The sequence below is a fragment of the Trematosphaeria pertusa genome, assembly GCF_010094035.1.
Source record: "Trematosphaeria pertusa strain CBS 122368 unplaced genomic scaffold BU26scaffold_11, whole genome shotgun sequence".
Lineage (NCBI taxonomy): Eukaryota > Fungi > Ascomycota > Dothideomycetes > Pleosporales > Trematosphaeriaceae > Trematosphaeria > Trematosphaeria pertusa.
The window spans coordinates 727,148-749,396 of NW_022987222.1; the positions used below are offsets into that span (position 1 = coordinate 727,148).

A 22,249-nucleotide genomic window follows, 5' to 3' on the forward strand; every position below is an offset into this window, starting at 1 on the left:
CCTGAGCGCTCTATTTGCCCTGGGCTCATGTTTTCGCCGCTTCCTTGAAGTTCTTCCAGTGTTACTGAAGTTCAGGAGAGAATCTTGCACCCTCGCTCTCGGCCTCGAGAGCAATGCGACAGGCAAGAAGCCGAATGGAAGATATAAGAGGTTCTTAGTTGGAATGGTTTCTTTTTCGAATCGCCCTGATCGTGGTGGAAGGAGAGTGCTGGCTCTAATTTCGTGGTTGACGTTTGCGATGGCGCTAAGCCAAAGATGACACTAGCGTCTTTCGTCAACCCGCTTCGGCCGCGGGCCGGTCGATCGATCACTCACTGTCAAGCTACTCGGTGGAGTTACCTGGCGTGACTATCAATCTAAAGCCGGCCTCTTTGCCACCTCCAGTGTCACAAATCGGGTCCTTCCTGTGGCTCATTCCACAGGGCTGAGCTCGCTCACCCCATCTTCAGCAAATCACCAAATATGCCGCATTGCCCTGCCACCGCTTCTCGGACACGGAACGGCCGCAATGGGTGGCTCCCAAGTGCCATCAGCAAGCTGATTCGTCAAGGTCTTGATGGCAATCTATGCTATGACGACGGAAATCTGCCGGAGGCGGAAATCGTGTAGCTGAGAATGCCACCCGGATAGTTACGCTGGGCTATGCTACTGAAAAGTGCTCACTCAAAGCAACCATTCTTTTGTCACCAAAGCATTCGCGCGCGGATGTGATTTTCCCTGATGCGTAACCCGCAATGTCTCTGATGGTCATATATAATCAACATTTTTTACCATGGCTCGCACCAGATTTCCTAGCCCAAAGAAACCGGCTCCTCTTGCGCGACCACCACAAGATAGATACCAATGGATTTTATCGACATCGAGGCCAGAAACGCCAATGCACACGCGTCCAGCAAAGCCGGAGCCATGAGTAAGTGCCCTACCTCCTGCATTTATCGTCGCTAGAACACGACTAACAGACTCAGTGACGAAATACGACTTCACACCAGCGGATGTCGACAACTTCATCCAATCGCTTCCACCGGAACTGACGGAACTGTGTGAAATCCACGACTCCGCAGATGAGATTCTCAACCGATTACGCGGAATCATGAGGCTTCTGTGCGCTGGCCTCACAAAGCGCAGCAGAGACGCCCTTGAGGTATTCACCGTATGCAGACAGAACCTCAGCCGCCTCATTGGAGAAGTCAAATCGCTTATCGGACCTGGTCGCCTGCGGAGTTACCTGCACTACCAGATGCTGCTCCATCCTTACCGCCGAATGCCGCTTGCCAGCTACATGCTTATCTTAAGCTGTTCGTCATCGAAACTTCGACTCAACGAGATGTTTCGGGTCGCGTCCGAGCGCTTCATGGAGTGGCAAGAGAGGGTAAACGATTCCGACACGATACTATTGGATCCCGAACTTTTACCTGCGGAACTATTCGAAGCTTCGTTAGTTCGTGCTACAGAACCCAGCGAGGCAGTAGATGAAGCATGCGTGGTTTGCGGTTCGCCCTTTGAATTTCAACCTTGCGAAGCAGCAGGCTCGACGCCGGTATCTCCCTGCTCCGCTATGAGGACACCCTGCAACCATCATTTCTGCTACGAATGTCTCCGACTCTGGCGTCTCGAGGCCAGCAAAGGCACATATAGATGTCCGATGTGCCGTTCATGCCTCGTATGCGGAAAACCTAACTGCACGTTCCACATCGTATCCGAGGAGCACGCAAGGCCATATCCATTACAGGAGTTTCTCGAAGTCCACTTCGAAGGCGTAAAGTCACGACCGCCACCGTATTACGGATTTGACCCAATCGCCTTGCGCCGTATACGAGAGACAACTCGTCATCTCCGGGTCGAGTACGGGTATTACCATTTGAGGATTGAGGATCCTACTATTTCAGAGAAAGAGAAGGAACATTGCGAAGATCGGATGGATAAAGCGATGAGGGAGATAGTTAAGACGATCATCCACGTCTTGGATCAAACTGGAGCTCCCACCGCTCGCCCGTCGTCACTACGTCGTTCTGATGGATGCAACCGGGCTGAATGAGAGTCGCGTCGACTAGCTAGCGAGCATGTTCGTCCGACGGTTAGAGATCTTTGAGGGATGAAAAGTTCTGTGAAAGTGAAATGAGCAGTTTCGTGCCTCATGGGTTGCGGTATTTTCTTGGTCTTCACGCACGGTACGTCTGCAATACCGCGATTCTTGTATGTGTACCCCTCACAAAATAGAAATAGATATCGTTACGCTTTTCATAAGAGTTTGGCTGTATGTTCTTTGCCCTAGCGCTTTCCTTGAGGCGCTGATACCACTATTTCTAGTCTCACTAGGCAATGTGCCTGTTTCGTCTCAGTGCACTCTAGTGCACTAGTCACGACTACCTTTTAGTATGTATGATACCCTTACTAACATTCCCTTCAGGTGCACACACGACATATTACAGAGTTCTCGAGATTGATTCCATAGCATTTCAATCACTACACTACGGTGCCCTAGTCCAAGAACAGATTACCGACATTGTTCATGTATCCGCCTCCCGACCCATCCAACCCGACGCCACCCCCCACATTCCCAGACCCTTAAAAACGACGATGATGGCGGGGATACGGCACCCCGGGCATAAACAACTTCCCATCAGGGCCAGGCACCAGGTACTGCAGGAGCTCTTCCTGCGTGCACTCAGTCCTACCAGTGGCTTCGAGGCATTCCTTCGCGGCGAGCATAACATGCTCATTCTGCACTATGTGTGGAAGCTCGTGCCTATCCCAAGTCGCGCAAGCGCAGACAGCTGACTTCCTACGGTCTGTGAAGTGGAGCATGGCTGGATTGATGGGAGTGCGGGGAGCGGGTTGTCTACGGTAATCGCGAGCTGGGTTGGCTGAGCGGGGAGTGCGTCGTTCATGGAAGCTGGGAGGAGGGCTTGGTGCACGGGGAGCGTGCCGTCTCGAAAAGTCGGGAGGTGGGCTCGGTGCGCGGGGAGTACGCCGTCCAGGAAAGCTCGGGGTTGGGTTTGGTGAGCGTGGAGTGCGCCGTCTAAAGGGGTTGGCGCGTGGGTTCGGTGAACGGGGAGAATAGGGTGGTGGAGGGTCGACCGGCGTGTCGGGCCCTCGAGGGCTGCTGCGTGCGTAAGGGCGCGGCGATCTACGGCCCTGGTGGTGTGCTGAGCCAGGGCGACGCGTGCCTGGTTCGTCTCCCTTGGTGTCGTACGTGGGTTGCTCAGAGCCATTCCGTCCACCTGCGCGCTCTTGGCGTCCAGCGTGCTGTACATTCGACCCGGCTGGCGGCGCGTCTCCATAATCTGTGAGCGACTCAAGATCGTCAGGAACGACTTCAGGACGATCGGCTTGACGCGGACCGCGGCGGATCGATTCATGCGGTTCGCTCTCAGGGATAGATGCACCGTCCGTCATGTCCTCGGGAGGAAAGCCTCGGGGACCTGGGTGCCGTCGGCGGCGACGCCTCGAGCCATTCGGTCGGTCGCCGCGCATTGTAGCGTTATCCGTATACGGATGGGGACCCATTCCGAATACTGACTCGGCGCTACCTGGCGTCATTGGTGGAAGGTAGTCGAAGTCCTGGTAGGGAGATCGCATGTATGGGGGCATGCCTAATCCTCGATTGATGAGGATCGGTGGTGGCATCTTGCTCTTCTTCCCGAAAAGGCCCATGCTGTCTTGCGCCTTGTTGCGGACTTGGTTTCGAAGGTGTGGTCCGAGGTCGAGTCGAAATTGCTTGGTCGCTCAAGTAGAGGGTCGAAGATTTGATTTTGACTTCGCGCTTGACTTCAGTTGTTGGTTTAGGTTGTGCTCGTAGTGTTCTGCTCAGGGGCTGATCTGGGGTGTTATATATGGGCCAGAGGACCTCTCGATGTAGGCGGGTGGTGAAAACAATGCATTCACGAGTGTTTACACGAAGGCTTTGTTCGTGAATAGAGAAAGTGTAGCTTGGATGGCGGTGGGTTGGCCAGCACAATGCGTACTCGTGTATCTAAGGGCGCGTGCGTAGAGGAACAGGTCTGACGTTAGTTCTTCTGGTCTAGCAGCCGAAAGTACTATTGGAAAGGGCTGCTTCTTCCCAATGCATGGAGTGACGACTGTTGAGCTTATCGATATGCTAATCAAGCAGTGAAATTAGGGATAGGGGTTGAATCTGGGGTTTACTCAACAGTCAATCTTGCTAGTGAAACGTTTCTGCGAGACACAACCATCTCAAGTTTCCATCGAAGGGAGGAATGAAGGCGGAGTGTTGATGTTTATGGGCGGAGATTTGATGAAATTTTCGGTCGCAGCACATGAGGCTCACATAGAGCCCTGAAGCAAGCCTATATACGACGTACGGCTTGCTTTAAGATGTTTGAAGCTCTGGTTTATGTGAGCTAGTGTCTTCCAACCAACTGAACTAGCAAATTTCTGATAAATGCTTGCCGGAATAGTTGTGTAGATATAGAAGAGCCTAGAGACAAGTAAACTGCCCTCCGCCCACACTACACCCGTCAGTGCTTAAGTTCATGCTTATGAGCATGCCCATGGCCATGGTGATGATGGTCATGATCGTGATCGTGCTCTCCATCCTCTCCATCCTCCGCCCTCGGCCACTCCGACCAATAACTATCGTCCCACAACTCGCACAACTTCTCCTCCCTCTCCTCTTCACTCAACCCCTTATCATACATAACCCCCTCCCACTTTCGCATCTCCCCCCTCGTCAACAAACACCCATCTAGCAACTTCGTCAACTCCTCCGTATCTAAGCTCTCTCCGATCATCACAATCTCCTGCCTGCGATCGCCCCACTCGCCTTCGAAGTCCGCTTTAATGGACTTTAGAGTCGCCTCGTCTGCCATCCATTCGTCCACGGGCAGCGTGCAGAACCACGGCATCTCGGAACCGAGGGTCAGCATGGCGCCCGCGGTGCTCCAGGAGCCCATTTGCGAGGGGCGCGTGGCGAGCCAGAAGACGCCTTTGCTGCGGTGGAGGCCGCGAAAATGGGGGCAGGCTTTTTTATTAGCGAGGATCTCCTTGGGGTCCATGGGTGGCAGATCGTTGGTGTTCTCGCTAACCTCGTCAGAGTCGTTGGGTGAATGGCTGCGTTCGTCTGATTCAAAGCCTGCATCGCTCATTTCTTCATCATCTTCCTCCTCATCATCTGCCTCTTCCATTAAGAGGATGAATTTTCCTTCCAACGCGTGATAGAGCTTCAATGGGTCAAAGGGCCTCCGAGCGCGGTATACGAAACTGCCGATGCCGTACCTGAAAGCATCTGTCAGCGAGGTGGATATACGTACCATATGCGGAACATACTCTAGAGTCTCCGGCTTTGGCGCAACCCGCTTCTTGCCCTGGACATCCATGACTGTCATCTCATGTAGACTCCTCAGCCAACCAGGGCTCGCAATCGCCTCAGCAAAGTCGAACTTGCCTGTGTTCAGCATCTCCCTCACATTGACCTTGGAGTACTTGGCCTCGATAATCTTTGCCGTGGGATTGAGCGCCTTGACGTAAGCGTGAACGCGGCCGAGGGTCTGCTTATCGACTAGGTCGACCTTGTTCATGATGATTACATTCGCGAACTCGATCTGATCGGCGAAGAGGTCGGAGATGGTGCGTTGGTCCTCCTCAGGCACTTCTTCTTTTCCGAAGCGGTCTTGTAGGAACTCGGCGGTGTCGAACTCGGAGAAGAAGCGGAAGGCATCGACGACGGTGACCATCGTATCGACAGTTGCGATGGTTTTCAAGCCACCGAGCTTCGCGCTATGAATGGCATTAGTCGACGTTCCAGGGACAGAAATGAGAGGAATACTGACACCTTCATGAACGTCTCTTTCTCCTCCGTCTCCATGCCTTCGGCATCCACCATTGCCTCAGTCAACTCTACAGTGAAAGTCTCGGCCACTTGCTGGGGCTCACTGATCCCGGAGCTCTCGATCACAACGTGATCGAAGCCATCGTTGCTCCAGGCCAGACGTGCAAGCTCAGTGAGAAGATCACTGCGGAGTGTGCAGCAAATGCAACCGTTCTGCATCTGTACCACCTTCTCCTTCACAGCAACCTCGGGGGGACCCGCATTCTTGGCACCCTTGCTGGGTGCGTTTGAGGATCGGGTGATGAGGTTCGCATCGATATTGACAGACGCCATATCGTTCACAATGACTGCGATTCGGAGGCCATGATCGGGAGACTGGAGGATGTGACGGAGGAGCGTCGTCTTTCCACTTCCCTACGCATTTGTTAGTTGAATGCTCTCTGCCTCACGAGCAGGCTGAGCCGTACCAGAAATCCAGAAAGAACAGTCACTGGAAGCGGTCCCTTCCTATCCTTCCAGAGTCCATTTTCAGGTTCCGAAGTGCGCGTCTTTCGACGCTTTGAGCCCGCCATGAGGTCTTGCAGGTAGTTGACGAGTGAGGAAACGCCTGGATATAGGATACAGAAGCTCATCAAAGAGTGAGGAAGACTCTTCTGTGAGGTTTTTATTTGCACTCAGTGTGGGTGGTACCTGTCCATTGAGCACCCCGATGGCTAGCTTGCATCATCGTCAAAGAATCGCTTATAGTTGGCTAGTCAGGCCCTTGAGAGCATTGCTTCCGAGCAATTAAGTGTAATGGTCTTTTAGCAAGAAGCCGAGAGCCATGATGTGCACAACTCCGAGCCCGAGGAGGGCCAGGGTGAATGTCTTAATCACGTGAGCCAACTAGGCCTCGTAGATTTCGCGAATGCGAGCAGCAAACACGAGTAAGAGACCAGAATTTGCAAGGTACAGAAACAGTCTTGCTGCGAAGGCGGCACGATTCGAGACGTTCAATCTCGTTTGAATGTAGTCGATGACGAGGCGAGTAACTCGGCTGTAGTCGACAAAAAAGTCCTCAGGGATCATGACGTACGCCTCCGCATATTCCGCGATCGTATCTGAGGGCGTATCCACGGAATCGGCAGGACCTTCGACACGATCAAGCTTCCCAAGAACGCCTTGGGAACGCCTCATTAAAGGCATAAGAATCGCGGCTGTACTTGACCGATTGCGGCGGATGCAACGGGGAGCTCGGAGCTGTTGACAGGGCCACGTAAGATGTCACCTGTCTCTTCGCCGTTATTGATAGCTTCATCGTGGTATCATATCGCGTGGTAAAACTCACCTTGCAGCTGCGCGACATCAACATGTTACAGAGTCTCGCTTCAACCTTCCTGAAACTCAGTGCAGCCCTACCTCTCCGTCTCCGCTCCGCGCGAACGCCTCGCCCGAGCTCAGAGAATAACAACGCACCCGATGCGAAAGCGAGCAAATTTCTTTGGAGTGGTGGAGAAACGCTCCGCGCGGTCTCCGCTCGTGGCTTAGACTTGTGCGTATTCGCCGTGGTCGGGAACAGCGGCGAGGCATTATCTTGTCGTGTTTCATGAGGCTGGGCGTTGATAGCTTGACATCAGGATCGGCCCAGGATTTTCTTTAATATCCTGAGGAGGTCGCAATTAGAATCCGGATCAGATCATCTCATCGCATTTCCTGCGCAATCCGCATTTCGCCTGTTCATATTCATCCTTCAAGTATTCCTCTTTCCACCCGACCATCTATTGCTCTTATAGCGATTGCGCGCTTCCCAGCATCTACCACCCAACGCTTTTTCGACTACACCCATTCTACTACCTACGTCGCATCCCAACCCCAATCCGCCAAAATGTTGACCAACCGCCGCTCAACGATGATGATCCCCCAGAACATGCCAAGCTACCGGCCTGATCCCACGCCCGAAACCGAACCTCACTGCCGCACACCCTCCGTCCTCACTGCAACCACCGACAACCTACCCGGCCATCGTGTTGTCAAGGTCATAGGCACTGTCCACGGCATGACCACATGCGCGCGCAAAGACACCAAGACCTTCCTCAAGGCAGTCGGCAACGGGAGCGAAGCGAAGAGCCTCACACACATGCTCTATAACGCCCGCGATCAAGCCATTGAGAGGATGGTGAAGGACTGCATCAGCCGGGGAGGAAACGCTATCGTCGGCATGAGCTTCGGCGAGAGCGAGGTGCTGGGCTTCGCGCAAGTCAGTGTGTATGGGACCGCTGTGTTCGTGGAGAGGGAAGGCAAGCCCGAGGACCGATATACGCTCAAATGACTAGAGACGTCGGATCCATTCGAGGATCCACAAAAGAGGGAAGGGACTGAGTAAGCAGACTGGATCAAAGCAACACGCCGTCCATCGGGTTATGGACGCCTCACGATTCGATGAACGGGGTCAGCGCGAGCAGGCACACCTCAGCGACGACACTGATTCGGCGTTTGCAGGCGTTTACCAGGACGACTACGACACGCAAATAGCGGAATCGTTCAAAGGAAGCAATTCTTCCAGCTGGCGCGCTCTTCGCTTGACGACTTGAACAGGAGATACCCGGGGAGTTTAGCCAGTAGTGCGTAATGCGGAAACATGTTCATATGATAGGGGGATTCTTTGTACTTACTTCTTTCTTTTTCTTACTATGTTCTTCATCGCAGTAATACATGGCTTCCTCCATCGACCTCAACGCTTCTTCATGGGTGCCTCTCCGGGTTCTGCGCGTTGAGAGCACCCCTACCATCCCGCTGTGAGGTGCTTTGAATACCCGGGCGTTGAAGATTCCCGAGCAGGAACTTTTTAAAAGACGGCGCTTTCACAGTGTTACGGAGCCAGGAGTGATGTTGGAGAGGGTATGGAGGATGCGACTCGGACGAGTGATCTCTCAAGCGCCGGAAAAGACGCTAAGTGGAAGCGAACAACGGTAACCGTTCCTCCGGTATTCTTGCCTCCACTCGCTCTATTCCCGCTCAAGGCGGTACTCTTCACGCATCTGTCTTTGAAGAAGGTCCAAAATGATGGGATATTTCTTCCTATGACGCAAATATACGAAAATGAATTGCACCGGGGACCCCTTGTACGCTTCGTGATACAGGGTACCGCCCCTGTATCAAAATCCCGGATAAGCTTTATATCAGGTCGCGGGGCATTCGGCCACACATTCGGCCGTTTGGCTGATCCAACGTCCGCTCCTCTCGACGTTAATCAATGCAGCCTAACTCTGCGTCCGTCCGTCTTTTCCCTAGGCTCCAGAAGCACAGCAGTACCCATTTCCGGCTTGGGACAGCTCCCGGAGCCTCTCGGGAGCAAGCGCGAGTCTTCCGCCCAGCAGGATGAGCTCTGACAGCTTCTGTGGCTTAGATGTTAATCGTCCCGTTTCTTAACGTCCCTCGAGCTCCATGACCGCGACCAGTATCCCTCCAGCTCGAATACGCAGCCATCGGAGCGATGTCTCTCAGCGCGGCCGCTGGGCCAGAAGCCGAGAAGGATCGCGCGTCGCCGCTGCTCCTCTCGAAAACGTGCCAGAACTGCTTCTCGTTGAAGATACGATGCGATCGCACTCAGCGGACAGACATATGTGATAGGTTTGCGAGGCGACAAGTTGAAAGGAGAGGCAGTTGAGCTGATGCCACCAGGTGTGCGCGGTTAGGAAAGCAATGCGTCTTCAGACCAGCCCGGCGGCGCGACAACTCGGCCAAGCGGGACTCGTACGAGAGCCTTCGCATTGAGATTGAATTTGGCCTTCTGACAACGTATACAGGCGCATCCAAGCACTCGAAGCGCAGGTACAGAACCTCCTCCGAACCCAAAACCCCGCCCATGCCACGCAACAACCTCTGCCCGAAGGCATCCCGATCCCCACTGCGACCGCTCCCTCCGTAACTTCTAGCGCTCCCTCCGATGGCGACATTATCGATGAAGACCTCGTCACGACTGAGAGGGCGGATACACTGGTGGATATGTACAGGACGGAGATGATGCCTCATTTCCCCTTTATAATCATCCCGCCGAAAGTTACGGGCGCAACTTTACGGCACGGGAAACCGTTCCTATTCCTCGCAATTCTGTCGGTTGCAAGCTTCCATGATCTCCCGACGCAAGAAAAGCTGGGCAATCGGTTCAAACACATGGTGACTGAGAAGGTCTTATATGGCGGGGACGACTGCTTGAAGTTGGAATACCTCCAAGGGTTAATGATCGTTCTGGCATGGTACGGACGAAACGAGCCCCGCTTGGTTGGAAGGAATGGAAGCTGACTCCCGCTAGGAATCAGTACCATGGCCGGTCAAAGTATTACTCGCAGTATCTCCAGCTCGCGGTGTCAATAGCAGTGGATATGCGGCTAGACCGCAAGCCCATTCGGAGTAAAGAAAAGAGCTACGGAAACAAGCGCGACCCTCTTGTGGCCGGCAGTCCAGGAACCCAAACCTGGGGTCCAGAGGAACAGAGGGCCGCAGCAGGCATTTTTTACATTTCCTCAACGTATGTCGTATGCGTAGGATTCCTCGCTGTAGAAGTAACTGCTAACAAAAAGCAGAATATCTAAACTCTTGGACAAGATGAACACATTTCCCTGCACGCATTGCATAGAAGAGGGATGCTTAGCGTTAGGGCAAAAGGCAGAATACCGTACCGACAAAGATCTCTATCACGTGATTCGGCTTCAGCGGATCATCGAAAATATAGAACATATCGCAACCCAATCGGGCTCCGAAGCTGATGCGCAAGCCGCATACCTACGCGTACGAGCGGAACTCGAGGAGTTCAGAGCGTTCCTATGCTCCGACGTCAGCGACAGCCGTGAGTCCACGTTCCCAAACACCTCAGCATGGGGCTAAACGCGTCAGATCTTCTCTTCATGCAATTCCACACTGCAAAGCTCTTCCTCTATCAAGTCGCCTTCTTCGAGCGCAACCTCCAACAATCCCCCGCCCTCCACCTCAACATCCTCTGCGAAGGCCTCGAAAGCGCGAAGTCCTTCCTCGACCTCTACCTCTGGTTGCCTCCTAAATCCGAAATGTCACTCACGAACTCGGAATGGATACAGCTCTCCTTCGGCGTAACGCAAGCCGCAAAGTTCGCCATCGTTAGCAAAGAGCCGAATGTCGAGCCGCAAACGCGAGAGCTACGGCATCGTCTAAATATTGACCATGTCTTTCGGCACTTGAGCCTGCGGATCGGCGCTCTCGTAGGTCGGGCCAGCGAGGGGAATAAGCAGAAGGACATCTTCTACTACTACGAACAGAGAGTTAGGAAGATCCAGAATTGGTTCGAAAAGATGACGAGGGCGATCGGAAGGGAGAGTCCGGAGTCGCAGCAACGAATTCCCCGGGCACCAGCGGTCTCGAACCAAGGGCTTCCGTCCTCCAATACACCCCCTACTTCAGCCTCCGCTCCTGCGGTCCCTCAGGTCCCTGTCTCTGCGACCTTCAAGCATCAGCAGCCACAGCCGCTTCCGTATCCGAATGTGCCATTGCCAATACCAGGCGATATGCTCCAGCCACAAGCAACCACAATGGGCATGGCACCGATAAATTCGTACTCTTCATACAGCCCTATACCTACGATAGCCTACGATGATTTGATGAGCGCGCCGGGGTGGGATACATTGTTTACTGTTCCCATGGAGGATACAGCTTGGCTAGTCGATGTGTCGCAGGGCTACAATGGGATGAATATGGCGAGTCCGCCGAGTGATCCGGGATGGGGAGATGCTGGAAGCTATGACGGTGGGGCGCTGCAATGATAACCGGGTGTGGTGTTTTTGTATGGCATGCTAGTAGTGATGGCGAGGTCGGATCGTGTGTCTGATGGCACCTAGAATAGAGAAGATCTCAGCACTTACAAAGAGACACGCAGCTACTTATACTCCCATACGCTCGCTCTTTCCTTGGCGTTGGGCACAGGCACTCCGTATTTATTCGCTCTATCTGGAAACACTGGGCGCACCTCAATTGGGTGGCTTCATCCAAACAGGAAACCCGTCGGTCGGACACGGATGCGCTACGCCCGTCCCCGTATATACATGACGTCTCAGTAGTAAAGAAGCTTCTTAGTAGTAAATACTAAGAGTCTATAATAGAGAGTAAATTTACGTAATCGTACCTCTATAGAGTAGTATACCTCTATTTTATATCTCTACTTAGAGTCTCTTCTCTTAAAATAGAGCTCTCTCTTATATATACATAAGCCTGCAGAGCTCTATCTTAGAGAGATGCCTCTAAAATAGGGGGGAAGATTACCGTAGCAAAGGCAGCGGGGAGAAGCTCGTACACCTGAAGGAGCATGTACTGATAGAGGGACTGAGTTACAGTGCGGCATGCATAAGAGTATGATTGGTGTAGTAAGAGTCTTTGAGGGGATTATATGCTCGATGCGCAATGTATAAAGATTATGCTAACTATACCTACGCACAAAAGAACTCAAAAAAAAAAAAAGGCTAATATTAAGAGAAGAGAATAGGATGCTATAGAACTACGGCGAGGGGGTATAAGTTAACAGAAAAGAACGGTTTAGGCGCGGATAAGGGTATAGCCTACCGCGAACTATGGGATGAAGCTGCTAACGAGAAAGGAACCCCAAAAGCCCCTCAACAACAACGATGTTAACCCCTACGATCGCGGTCTCAGAAGGGGACAAGGGAGACAGCATGTTTGAGGGCTGCAGGTGCCTTTGTCTTCAGGCCCGCCCTAACGCCACGCTCGCTGACATCGATCTGACAGCGCCAGGCAGCTTGCAATTGTCCCAGATTCGAATATGACGCCTGAATCGCCCTATGGTAGGCGTCGAGGATGCTCAGATTGTCCGCACACGAAGCCCGCATGGCGATGCCAAATAGTTTCCTCACTGAGAGCATCTTGAATTTGACTGTATTGGTGACTGAGCGGCTTGAGGCCTTCGGTTTTGTAATGCAGAAGTAAATGAAGCTCTTTGGCATGAACCAGGCGGTTTCTAGCGTCTCGTTGGCCCTGATGTAGGTGTTGTGCAGGAGTGAGACGGTTTCGTTCAGAGTGATCAAAGGGCCGTGGAGTTCTCTAATGCCCAGCTTGAGGAAGTTCGTGAATTCGCAAACACTTCGATGATCGATCTCGGACTGGTCATCGACGAAGAGTTTCATCCACCACTGGGGCGATACTTGCTGAGTGTAGTGGTCGAATCTGTGAGCGACTTCAGTGTCTAGTCGATCCCACAGGTTTTCTAAATGGCGTAATTCGCTCTCCAGCTTGCCCATCGCCGGCTTGATGTCGTGAAGGATGATGCCTGTAGCCATCTCTGCGTCTGGGAGCCAATCCTGGCGTTTGCCGGAGGCCAGCGCCTCGGCAACGTAGTACTCTAGTGTGTTGCTGGCGTTTATGGAAACGTCGATGTGATAGCGAATGGTGTTGATACCGGTAAGGATTGTCGTCTCTCGTAGCTGGGTGCGTGGGTCGGCGAGCTTGGAGTTCAAGATTCCGATAGCAAGGACGACCAGAAGAAAAAGGAGCGAGCTGTACAGAACAGGTGAGACGGTGTCCTTGTCGTCGCCATTGCAATTGCCACCGCTACCGCCGCCACTTCCGGTGCTGGTGGTACCGCGAGTGAATGCACCAGCGGTCACCCCAGTACCGTTAGCATTGTTGATAATGATGTTGTTGTATGTATTCTGAGCGTTCCCGGTCTCGGACCAGGCCGGAACCGTGGGTAGAGGCCTAGCATGAGGTCAGCCTAGTACAGGAATCATGCCGTGTGTAGATCTTACCGTGTCGGGCTTGCAATTACGCGGTCGCCATCGTCCTTCGCTTGCGGATCGGAGCTGTCCATTGCATTTGCAGGTTGCTTTGCTGCGTGAGAGCTGGAGTTGCGGAGGAAAGTCGTGGTTTCGAACATGGGTCGACAAAAGGATACGAGGTTGAGAGATTCCGGAGCCGCTCCCTTCTATTTAGCGCAGGACGCAACGGGGCGATAGGGTGCCAAGAGGCGCTCTTTAGGGGGTTCACCGCTCTTAGATGATACCTGACGTATCAGCGTTGGGCGATTCCTTCAACTAGGGGTAGTCGGCGTTCAGCTCGCGAGTGTTTCTTTGTTCCCAGTTTCAATTCAATACGCCATTCCCAACCAGACCGATTGAGAACGCCGCAAGTTTTTCTTTGACACAACCGTGTATGAATACGTTAGAATCCCACTCGCGCAAAGGGAGAAAACTTCCTTACATTTCACATTCCTATTATTCTCTCTCTCGTCGCAATCTAATCGCAGTCTCAACCATCCCGCTCCTTCGTTATGCCGTGGCCGTGGACGAAGCAGAAGCAAAGAGCATCGGAGGGGAAGGCGTCCGCACGGAACCGCCGCTGCGTCTTGCTTCGCGCAGTGATTCGTCTTGTCATCTGGCTCGCGTCCCCCATCTTCAGCATGTTGAAGCACATTCTTGATGCATTGAAGCGAATCCTCAACGCGTTGAACCACACCCTCAACGTAGTTAAACAGCTATTCGGCGTCTTGGGGTCAAGCGGTCTGGCTGTACTCCTTGCTGGCTTCATCCTTCACTCGCTTCTCAGCGTGTTGATCAATACGAAAATGAGCGAGCATCCGCTGACCGGTGGGCCTTTCAATCCTCCACGAGCGCTTGTTATTTGCTAACGAGGATAGACAAATTTGACCCAGAGTGCCCACCCAACTATCGCCACTACCCCAACTACGAAAGAGTGCTAGGGATGGGAGAGAGGCTTTACCCAACGTTGTCACAGCCTAATCCTACGGTTGACCGATACTACAAGCGGGCTCTGAAATGCTGGCACCCAGATAAGCTTGCACGACATCCAGGCCTCCACCGTGACTCCAATGCGGACAGACAATTGATGCAGGAGATATTCGCCATTATCACAGACGCCAGGGACAAGTTGAAGGCCGGGGGTCCCACCTTCCCGCGGGGAATCGGAACGGAGCTAATACACACGTCTGCCTACTGGAACACAACCCTGCCAACGACGGTGGCACTCTACAACAACTCTGAGCCGTGCGGTTTCAAGAGCGCCTGGCGCAACTTCGTGGTAGCACGTCCAGAACCTGAGTCTGAATCCGATTTTGGAAAGTATCATAGTTGCAATCTCGCTATCGCAGTCGGTCGTCTCCGCTTCGCGTACACCCACACTCCGCCTGGCCCACATCTTTTCTGGAACAGCCAGGATTTAGGGTGGGCCCCGGGAGACGTGATGTACTGGCTCTACGGCACCAGTATGGGCATGTCCGGTCTGCAGAGTGCCCAAAGCTTTTCGTACGACAAGAAGAAGCGTCTTATTAAAACCGGGTGGTTTTCGTTTCACGACTTCCCCGCTGATACCGCATACGGAGGTGCCCTGTACGACGAAGTCCAGGACAAGAAGCGGGCCGCTGTGGAGGAAGTGATGGAGGAATACAAAAAGGACTCCGGGTACAAAAAGTTGGTTGCGGCCATTGGAGAATCCGGTGCTAATCGCGTGTTGGAGCGCAGAGCTGAACGAATCCTTGAAATGCAAGGAATGCTCTAGGCCTCGCACACGTTAGCCGGGGTTTATTGCTAGGTGTGCAGTGACGACTTGGTGGGGGAGTTATTCGTTGGGCATATTCAAAATGGAGCACAAGTGTCCCCTTCTCTGCGATGTCTTTGCTGTGTTATTCAGACCTCTGCTAGTAGCCAATATTATGTAGAGCTACATATTGTCCCTGAGCTCCGCGTACAATTCTGTTAGCTCTTATTTTCTTGTTCTTTCCTCTCTTGCGTGCTCTTCTCCTACAATTCCTCCATTTCTCTGACGAGACGCGCATATTGCTGATCAGCTCAATGTTGATTTGATTTAATTTTTTGACCTCCGCCGTGAGCTGCGTGATTTGAGCTTGGGCGCTCTCGTCGTGGGGCATTGTGGGTGACGTAGCGCTTGAGGATGGCAGCAGATGTTTGAAATTGTGAGAAGGCGGCGAGGGGCGTGGAGGAGGCGCACGAGGAGGGGCCACCTACTTCGCTTCATATACCTTCCTCCCCGCAAACCACGTCTGCCTCACCCTCGCACTCAGCAACTCCCCCGCCTCAAACCGCATATATACCACCACAAAATCTGCCACCTTACCCACCTCCAAGCTGCCCAGGCTCTGCTCCGCAAAGCATGAATACGCCACGCCCTTCGTCGCCGCGCTCACCGCCTCCGCAATGCCCAGCTGAAAATGCTCGTTAACAGGCGCATCGCCTGCGTGAGGCTGCCGCGCCGACTTGCGCGTTGTCGCTACGTACAGGTTCGGGAGCGGCGCGTGAGGCGCCGTGGGCGAGTCGGACCCGATTGCCAGCGTGGCGCCGTGGTCCGCGAACTCTTTGTATGCGAAGGCACGCCTGAGGCGCTCTGGGCCGAGCAGCTTGGGCCAGGCGCGCAGGATGGCGGGATCGGAGTGCACGGGTTGGATGGATGCTGTGATACCTAGATCCCCCAGACGTGCAGCGTCCGAGGGGGAGGTGAGTTCTAGATGCTCGATGCGGTGCCGTTGGCCAGGTTTGCTGTGGGCTTCGAGCGTGTTGATGGCGTTGTGGACGGCTTGGTCGCCGATGGCGTGGAGGGCACATTGCAGGCCGGCATCACACGCTTTCTTGACGACGGGATCGAGCATGGAGGACGTCCAGATGGGGTCTGGGGATGCGGCGTTTGAAGAGTATGGTTCGGCGAGCGCGGCGGTGCAGGCGTCGATTACGCCGTCGCAGATTATTTTGATGCCTAGGATGCGTAGGTCTGGACTGATGGAGGCGTTGAACCGGTGGGCGAGGTCAATGGCGCGGTCGACTTGTTGAAGGCGGTGGGCTTCGCCTGAGCCCGGAAGGATGCACCAGTGTGCTGCGATTCTCATGGGGAGGGTGCCGCCTGAGGCTTCTCGTAGGGCGAGGATGGCTTCCCACGCGTTTTCGTCCATGGCCATGTCGATGCAACCTGTGCAGCCGACTTCATGGTAGGCCGCGATTGCGGCTTTCAGCGCGACCATCTTGTCTTCCATGGGTAGCACTTTTGCAAGGTAAGGCCATACAATAAGCAAGACGCACGCTTCACTCAGCAAGCCCGATGCCGTGCCATCAGCATCGCGCTCAATCGTCCCGCCAGCTGGATCTTCCATCTGTTGCACGCCCATCTCTTTCAGCGCAGCGCTGTTGCACCAGCACGAATGCAGGTCCTTCGAGTCGATGTAGATAGGCCTCGGATCCAGACCATCCAGCATACTCGCTTTTGCCTCTCCATTTGTCATCGAGTGCATCCATCCTTTGCACAGTATCCTCTCTTTTCCGCCGTGCTCTTTGGCATACTTGGTAATCCGTGACCGGATTTCCGCGAGGTCTTTGCACCCATCGAGATCGACCTTATGCAGCGACTGGCCCAGCATGAGGAAATGCATATGGCCATCGATAAAGCCGGGGAGGACATATCGGCCATTCAGGTCTTGGGTTGTGATGTCGCCGAACGATTGGACCTCGGGTGAGTTGGAGGGGCCAATGTACACGATTTTGCCATTCTTGACGACCATACAGTCATGGAATTGCGCGGGGGAAGTCTCTCCATTGAAGAAGCGGCCGTTGTTGAAGAGGATGGCATCTTGATGGTCGGTCATGGTGGAAGTGCGTGGGACGGAGGAGTTTGTGAGACGAGGGGCATTATCAGATCGGCGCCGATCTCGGAGATCCGAGCTGCTCCCGAGTACGAGTGGTCTCACACAATTGGCTGTGGCTCCTTGGCTGTCGTGCAAGAGCATCTTCTACCGCTCCATTCCGCCTGCGTCGATGTAGGATACGTGCAGAACGATATCACACAGTGTGTGTTCTACAGGGACAACTCTTCAGTCCGGGCTTGGTCGTACGCACACCATGCCTATATGTACGTCAGCCGCCTAGTTCTTACACCTCTTCTAAGACAATATCCGGCAGCCTCACTGACTTCCTAAAGCCCTCAGGCGATACCCGCTCGTACCCGCTCCTTATACAGATCGTCCTTTCCACTTGCGCGATAAGAGAGGCTCCATCAGGCATGCCGGTGTTACTCAGCATGCCATATCATGCACCCGCATGCATACCCCGCTAGTAATTTAATTACCAGCCCTATCAATCCTCACCGTTGTTCTGCTGACTCCACCGGTCCAGACAGTCGGGAGCGGAGTTCATCGAAGGGTGTCCTCTTACCTGGTCCAAGAGGGCTTACGAACATCCTAGGTCGCTGCAGAGATCTGATGACTCGGTATATATTTACCTCGAGCCTTGCGCCAGGCTGAACCTTAGAAGAAAGCACCGTACAGCCCAGTCGGCAAAGATGGGAGCCTTTACGCTTCCAGTTTCTTCGAAATGGCTCCCGGTGATTGCGTATGTGGGCTATTTCTTCTACAAACTGCTGCGCTTTGGCCATCGAGAAAAGCATCTGCCGCCCGGCCCTCCTACACTACCTATCCTGGGAAATGCGCATCAGATTCCTGCGAAGCGCTTCTATGCCAAGTAAGTACAGATCCTTGCAGCCAAGCCCCACCGTACGACCTTCAGCTAAGTTGTGAATAGGATGAGGGAATGGAGCGATCAGTATGGCAGCGTGTTCTCGCTCAAAGTCGGAAGGAGTACCATCATCGTACTTAACGACCGGCGCGCGGTTCATGACCTGATCGACAAGCGAAGCGCCATATACTCCGATAGGCCGATTGAACAGCAACTCGAGATAGCTTTCGGCAATGAGAATTTCGCCATGTTGCATGCAACGCCGATGTGGAGGGCGCAGAGGAAGGTCACCTCGCAGCTGTTGACTCCCATGCGACTTGATAGCGAGATAGCGAGGATCCAGGAGGCTGAGTGAGTATTCCATACCGAGGGAGATGTTCCTATGCAAAGGGAGGGGCCATTTGAGGTTTCAAGGAGGTACTGAAGCTCTGCAGGATCAGCCAACTCATGTACGATCTCCTGCTCACCCCGGACGATTTCCGTACGCACCTTAAGCGCGCCACTTCATCGGCATCAAGTATTGTTATTTATGGCAATCGTGCACCTTCGTTTGAAAGTTTCTGGGGCTCGGTCAGTCCGTTTTTGAGCGTTTTGTCCAAACTCCGCTAACAATCACCAGGCCGTCTACGTAACCATGGGCAAGGTATGGCTTCGTGGGCTTCCGCCATTCATCTCTCTTCTGACTAGGTGTGTTAGATCAGCAAAGCTATAGCGCCGGGCTCATATCTCCCGGTCGACCAATTCCCCATTCTCAAATACTTGCCCAACAGATGGAACGCGGGAAAGCAGAGAGCGCATGACAGTTACCGTACCATGACCGATACTTGGAACGAGGCACGGCGGCTTGTGGACCAGCGTCGCGCGAAAGGCGATAAGCGGAACTCGTTCATCGACAAGCTTCTGAATGAAGACATCAAACTTGATGTACCGCATAGCTACACCGAATTGAACAACTACCTTGGAGCCGTCCATCAAGGCGGTGCCGATACAACGTCCTCGGCGGTGCTCACGCATATCATCCACTTGGCCAAGCACCCACACTTCCAGGAAAAGGCGAGAGTTGAGCTCGATCGCGTGTGTCGGACGGACAGAATGCCGGTTTGGAGTGACTTCAAGGACCTGCCGTACATCAATTGCATCATCAAGGAAGGCTTACGGATTCGCCCCATGTGAGTCTGTGCTGTACTGATTTGTCACAGTATACTAAACAAGATTCAGAGTCCCCGCCGGCCTTCCGCATCGTGCTAGGCAGGATAATTGGTATGAGGGCATGCTCATCCCGAAAGACGCCACCGTCTTTATCCCAGCGTATGCTTTGAACCATTCCACGCACAAGGATCCTGAAATATATAATCCAGACCGATACCTCAACCATCCGAGGCTGGCAATGGATTACGCCGGCAGCCCGGACTACAAGAACCGAGATCATTACTCCTACGGTGCGGGTCGTCGCATCTGTGTAGGCATTCACCTCGCGGAACGTACGCAATGGCGCATTACGGCTAGGCTGCTATGGGCGTTCAAGATCGAACCTGCGGTTGATGAAGCGACGGGCGAGAAGATTGAGCTGGATACGAATGCGTATGAGGATGGGTTCTTGAGCGAGCCCGACCCGTTTCGGGTCAGGTTTGTGCCGAGGAGCGAGAAACATGCAGAAGTTCTCCGGAGAGAGTTCAAGGAGGTGGAAGAGTTTTTGAAGAAATGGGAGTAGGTGTTGGAGAGGAAGGAAAAGGCGAAAATTTCAGGCTGCACGCTCTGCACTGCCACCGCCAGTCGTTGCACCGCCACAGCCACGAAGCCGGTTCCCGCCCATAAAATATCAACCTCTCCCCCCATCACAATACTGCACGGGGAAGGACGCGCAATCTTCCTATTACTGCAATCGATTTTCAAAACCCCTACCTCCCGTTTGACACTAGACCTCTAATTGACCAGTCTCTTCTGTTCTGCGACGATGGCATCACCATCTGAGCCCGACCAATTAGGATCGCGGAAGAGAAAAGCCAGTGAGCTTACGAAGAATGTCGACTCTTGTTGTCAGCAGTGTTGCGGACTGGTGGGTACCTTGCCTAGCCTCCGGGCACTGTTCCATCCTGACGGCTACCGACACCACACATGGGGCGAGTTGAAAAGCTCAGCAGATCAGGGGTGCTGCTCCTGCATGTTCATTGCAAATCGACTGAGGAGCATGCCTAAGAGGTGGGACGAATCGTCAACGCTGGTTTTCAGGAGCCCATGTTACAAACAGGAATATTCAACATATCGCGACCAGGAATTTGAATGGTTCCTAAGAGAGCAAGCGGCAACGCCTCGCTCCCAGTCCGGCTTCGCATATATCCCCCTTTATATGGTCCTGTCAAGTTCGAGCCACCCAAGCAACGAAATCACATCCTTCTTTTTGTATAACGGCGGTAAGTAAGGGGCTGCATGCCTCCTTGCACGAGATGCGAGAACTGATACAACTGATCGTTAGCCGGGAAGGACAACCACGACACACATCTCGTCAGAAGAAGAGCTATGCTGACAGATGTCGCTACCAATTCTGCTTTCTATACAGCGCGACGATGGCTACAAGAGTGCCAGGATGACCACGCTAAATGCCCCGGGAAGAAGGCCCCGACATTGCCCAGCCGAGTGATCGATGTCGGGTCAGAGACTAAACGCGGCTCCGTCAAACTGCTAGTCAACTCTACACCTTGCAAAGCCCACTACACAGCGCTGAGCTACTGCTGGGGCGGATCTCAGCAAGTAACGACGACGAAATCGACGCTAGACGATCATGTTACCAGCATCCCTTACGATCAATTACCGAAAACAATTCAAGACGCCGTAATGGCAACTCGGAATCTCGGTATTTCGTATCTCTGGGCAGATGCTCTCTGCATCGTTCAAGACTGTGCGGTGGATAAAGCTCAGGAGATCAACAAAATGGGGCAAATATACAAGAACGCGACGTTGACAATTGCGGCTGCAAGTGCGAAGACGGCTCATGAGGGTTTCTTGCAACCAAGGCCGAGGATCCCTTCATGCGAGATTCCGATCTACTACGACCACCAATATGACTATGACTTGTACCGCAAGGACGGATCGGGAAAGTTGCCTTTCGACACATGGGTAAAAGGAAGACCGACGCCAACAGTCTGGCTGAGCGCAACAGTACAATCATCGGATGCAGACGAACCTTTGTACTCTCGGGGTTGGACGCTTCAGGAGCGGCTGCTTTCACCGCGCATGCTGCTGTATGGGCAGAAAGAACTGACCTGGCAATGCCAACAGAATTCGTCCGAGTCGCTAGGCACAACGTTCTACCAGCGCTCCACGGGCTGCAAGAGGCTCCCCGTTGGCATCTTCGTCAACAAGAAGCTGAGCAGAAAGGAGAGACCGTCAAACACCCAGACCAAGCAAATATGGCAGAGCATCATCGAAGACCGCCTGCCGGCACTAGCAGGCATTGCCGAACAACTACACGGCATTTGGGGCGACTACGTTGCCGGATTCTGGAAGAACTGCATGCTTGCTCATCTGGCCTAGCGGCGGGTCGGCCGAGCGAAACCGATGCCGGCATCGGAGCCATACATTGTGCCAACGTGGTCATGGGCATCTTTCATGGGTCCCGGATGCGGAGATTCTTGATTGCGCCGTAGACCCCGTGAGCAGTGAAGCGCCACTAAGCCAGCTTCGCAGCGGCTATCTCCGCATGCGCGCTCTTGCCGTCGAATCAAGGGTGTCCCGAAAGGAGCAAGAATTTCTGAATTTCGATATCACCATGGACTACAGGACGAAAAGTGGAGCGAGGGCGCAGTTGAGATCGAGAAAGCGAAGGTTCGGAGAGGAAATGTGGCGTGAGGTTGAGCAGGGTGCAAAGTGTATAGGTGTGCAAGAAGCAGCGGGAGAGAGTTCGGTGATGAGATGGACCAGTATGGCTTAGCTGTGTAGAAAAAGGTGCACCAAACGGCAGGGCGCAACTCACCGTCCGTTG

At 53.5% G+C, this 22,249-nt stretch overlaps 12 protein-coding genes across 12 annotated transcripts; 7 read left to right on the forward strand and 5 right to left on the reverse strand.

Moving 5' to 3' along the window:
* Positions 1–351: 351 nt before the first annotated feature.
* BU26DRAFT_521565 (uncharacterized protein) lies at positions 352–2,168 on the forward strand. Its single transcript, XM_033829562.1, has 2 exons — positions 352–910; positions 966–2,168. The coding sequence occupies exons 1-2, from the start codon at positions 844–846 to the stop codon at positions 2,033–2,035; spliced, it is 1,137 nt and encodes a 378-aa protein (XP_033681049.1). The 5' UTR covers positions 352–843; the 3' UTR covers positions 2,036–2,168.
* On the forward strand, positions 2,051–2,379 carry BU26DRAFT_521566 (uncharacterized protein). The gene is made up of 2 exons (XM_033829563.1): positions 2,051–2,168; positions 2,224–2,379. Exons 1-2 carry the CDS (start codon positions 2,135–2,137, stop codon positions 2,355–2,357), a joined length of 168 nt encoding a protein of 55 aa, XP_033681050.1. The 5' UTR covers positions 2,051–2,134; the 3' UTR covers positions 2,358–2,379.
* A 186-nt stretch (positions 2,380–2,565) lies between these two features.
* BU26DRAFT_567555 (uncharacterized protein) lies at positions 2,566–3,654 on the reverse strand (the record flags this gene model as incomplete). Its single annotated transcript, XM_033833666.1, has 1 exon — positions 2,566–3,654. The coding sequence occupies one exon, from the start codon at positions 3,652–3,654 to the stop codon at positions 2,566–2,568; it is 1,089 nt and encodes a 362-aa protein (XP_033681051.1).
* An 824-nt stretch (positions 3,655–4,478) lies between these two features.
* Positions 4,479–6,405, reverse strand: BU26DRAFT_553029 (cobalamin synthesis protein; the record flags this gene model as incomplete). The annotated part of the gene is made up of 4 exons (XM_033832186.1): positions 6,256–6,405; positions 5,790–6,202; positions 5,287–5,736; positions 4,479–5,235 (listed from the first exon to the last, which is right to left on the reverse strand). Exons 1-4 carry the CDS (start codon positions 6,358–6,360, stop codon positions 4,479–4,481), a joined length of 1,725 nt encoding a protein of 574 aa, XP_033681052.1. The 5' UTR covers positions 6,361–6,405.
* Positions 6,406–6,673: 268 nt separating this feature from the next.
* Positions 6,674–6,973, reverse strand: BU26DRAFT_567557 (uncharacterized protein; the record flags this gene model as incomplete). The annotated part of the gene is made up of 1 exon (XM_033833667.1): positions 6,674–6,973. The coding sequence occupies one exon, from the start codon at positions 6,971–6,973 to the stop codon at positions 6,674–6,676; it is 300 nt and encodes a 99-aa protein (XP_033681053.1).
* Positions 6,974–7,232: 259 nt separating this feature from the next.
* On the forward strand, positions 7,233–8,526 carry BU26DRAFT_521568 (DUF74-domain-containing protein). The gene has a single exon (XM_033829564.1). The coding sequence runs from the start codon at positions 7,653–7,655 to the stop codon at positions 8,094–8,096; it is 444 nt and encodes a 147-aa protein (XP_033681054.1). The 5' UTR covers positions 7,233–7,652; the 3' UTR covers positions 8,097–8,526.
* Positions 8,527–8,777: 251 nt separating this feature from the next.
* Positions 8,778–11,897, forward strand: BU26DRAFT_521569 (uncharacterized protein). The gene is made up of 6 exons (XM_033829565.1): positions 8,778–9,397; positions 9,449–9,520; positions 9,574–10,023; positions 10,080–10,295; positions 10,351–10,613; positions 10,661–11,897. The coding sequence occupies exons 1-6, from the start codon at positions 9,261–9,263 to the stop codon at positions 11,557–11,559; spliced, it is 2,037 nt and encodes a 678-aa protein (XP_033681055.1). The 5' UTR covers positions 8,778–9,260; the 3' UTR covers positions 11,560–11,897.
* A 541-nt stretch (positions 11,898–12,438) lies between these two features.
* On the reverse strand, positions 12,439–13,679 carry BU26DRAFT_607330 (uncharacterized protein; the record flags this gene model as incomplete). Its single annotated transcript, XM_033835741.1, has 2 exons — positions 12,439–13,501; positions 13,552–13,679. 2 exons carry the CDS (start codon positions 13,677–13,679, stop codon positions 12,439–12,441), a joined length of 1,191 nt encoding a protein of 396 aa, XP_033681056.1.
* Positions 13,680–14,072: 393 nt separating this feature from the next.
* Positions 14,073–15,332, forward strand: BU26DRAFT_567561 (uncharacterized protein; the record flags this gene model as incomplete). Its single annotated transcript, XM_033833668.1, has 3 exons — positions 14,073–14,388; positions 14,439–15,219; positions 15,275–15,332. The coding sequence occupies 3 exons, from the start codon at positions 14,073–14,075 to the stop codon at positions 15,330–15,332; spliced, it is 1,155 nt and encodes a 384-aa protein (XP_033681057.1).
* Positions 15,333–15,547: 215 nt separating this feature from the next.
* On the reverse strand, positions 15,548–17,729 carry BU26DRAFT_61263 (amidohydrolase family protein). Its single transcript, XM_033836098.1, has 2 exons — position 17,729; positions 15,548–17,662 (listed from the first exon to the last, which is right to left on the reverse strand). The coding sequence occupies exon 2, from the start codon at positions 17,544–17,546 to the stop codon at positions 15,780–15,782; it is 1,767 nt and encodes a 588-aa protein (XP_033681058.1). The 5' UTR covers positions 17,547–17,662; position 17,729; the 3' UTR covers positions 15,548–15,779.
* Positions 17,730–18,283: 554 nt separating this feature from the next.
* BU26DRAFT_61203 (cytochrome P450) lies at positions 18,284–20,103 on the forward strand. Its single transcript, XM_033836097.1, has 5 exons — positions 18,284–18,621; positions 18,705–18,840; positions 18,890–18,913; positions 18,967–19,439; positions 19,489–20,103. Exons 1-5 carry the CDS (start codon positions 18,338–18,340, stop codon positions 19,979–19,981), a joined length of 1,410 nt encoding a protein of 469 aa, XP_033681059.1. The 5' UTR covers positions 18,284–18,337; the 3' UTR covers positions 19,982–20,103.
* A 684-nt stretch (positions 20,104–20,787) lies between these two features.
* On the forward strand, positions 20,788–21,801 carry BU26DRAFT_432328 (HET-domain-containing protein; the record flags this gene model as incomplete). The annotated part of the gene is made up of 2 exons (XM_033823967.1): positions 20,788–21,341; positions 21,420–21,801. The coding sequence occupies 2 exons, from the start codon at positions 20,788–20,790 to the stop codon at positions 21,799–21,801; spliced, it is 936 nt and encodes a 311-aa protein (XP_033681060.1).
* Between the last annotated feature and the right edge of the window lie 448 nt (positions 21,802–22,249).

Bases quoted from the DNA above. Each gene is read 5' to 3' on its own strand.
- BU26DRAFT_521566 (XM_033829563.1), top strand. From the start codon at position 2,135: ATGGGTTGCGGTATTTTCTTGGTCTTCACGCACG. The intron at 2,169-2,223 runs GTACGTCTGCAA...AAATAGAAATAG, and splicing joins TTTCTTGGTCTTCACGCACG to ATATCGTTACGCTTTTCATA.
- BU26DRAFT_61263 (XM_033836098.1), bottom strand. From the start codon at position 17,546: ATGCTCTTGCACGACAGCCAAGGAGCCACAGCCAATTGTGTGAGACCA.
- BU26DRAFT_521569 (XM_033829565.1), top strand. From the start codon at position 9,261: ATGTCTCTCAGCGCGGCCGCTGGGCCAGAAGCCGAGAAGGATCGCGCG. The intron at 10,024-10,079 runs GTACGGACGAAA...GACTCCCGCTAG, and splicing joins TTAATGATCGTTCTGGCATG to GAATCAGTACCATGGCCGGT. The intron at 10,296-10,350 runs GTATGTCGTATG...AACAAAAAGCAG, and splicing joins ATTTTTTACATTTCCTCAAC to AATATCTAAACTCTTGGACA.
- BU26DRAFT_61203 (XM_033836097.1), top strand. From the start codon at position 18,338: ATGAGGGAATGGAGCGATCAGTATGGCAGCGTGTTCTCGCTCAAAGTC. The intron at 18,841-18,889 runs GTCAGTCCGTTT...AACAATCACCAG, and splicing joins TTGAAAGTTTCTGGGGCTCG to GCCGTCTACGTAACCATGGG. The intron at 19,440-19,488 runs GTGAGTCTGTGC...AACAAGATTCAG, and splicing joins GGCTTACGGATTCGCCCCAT to AGTCCCCGCCGGCCTTCCGC.
- BU26DRAFT_521568 (XM_033829564.1), top strand. From the start codon at position 7,653: ATGTTGACCAACCGCCGCTCAACGATGATGATCCCCCAGAACATGCCA.
- BU26DRAFT_521565 (XM_033829562.1), top strand. From the start codon at position 844: ATGGATTTTATCGACATCGAGGCCAGAAACGCCAATGCACACGCGTCC. The intron at 911-965 runs GTAAGTGCCCTA...TAACAGACTCAG, and splicing joins CAGCAAAGCCGGAGCCATGA to TGACGAAATACGACTTCACA.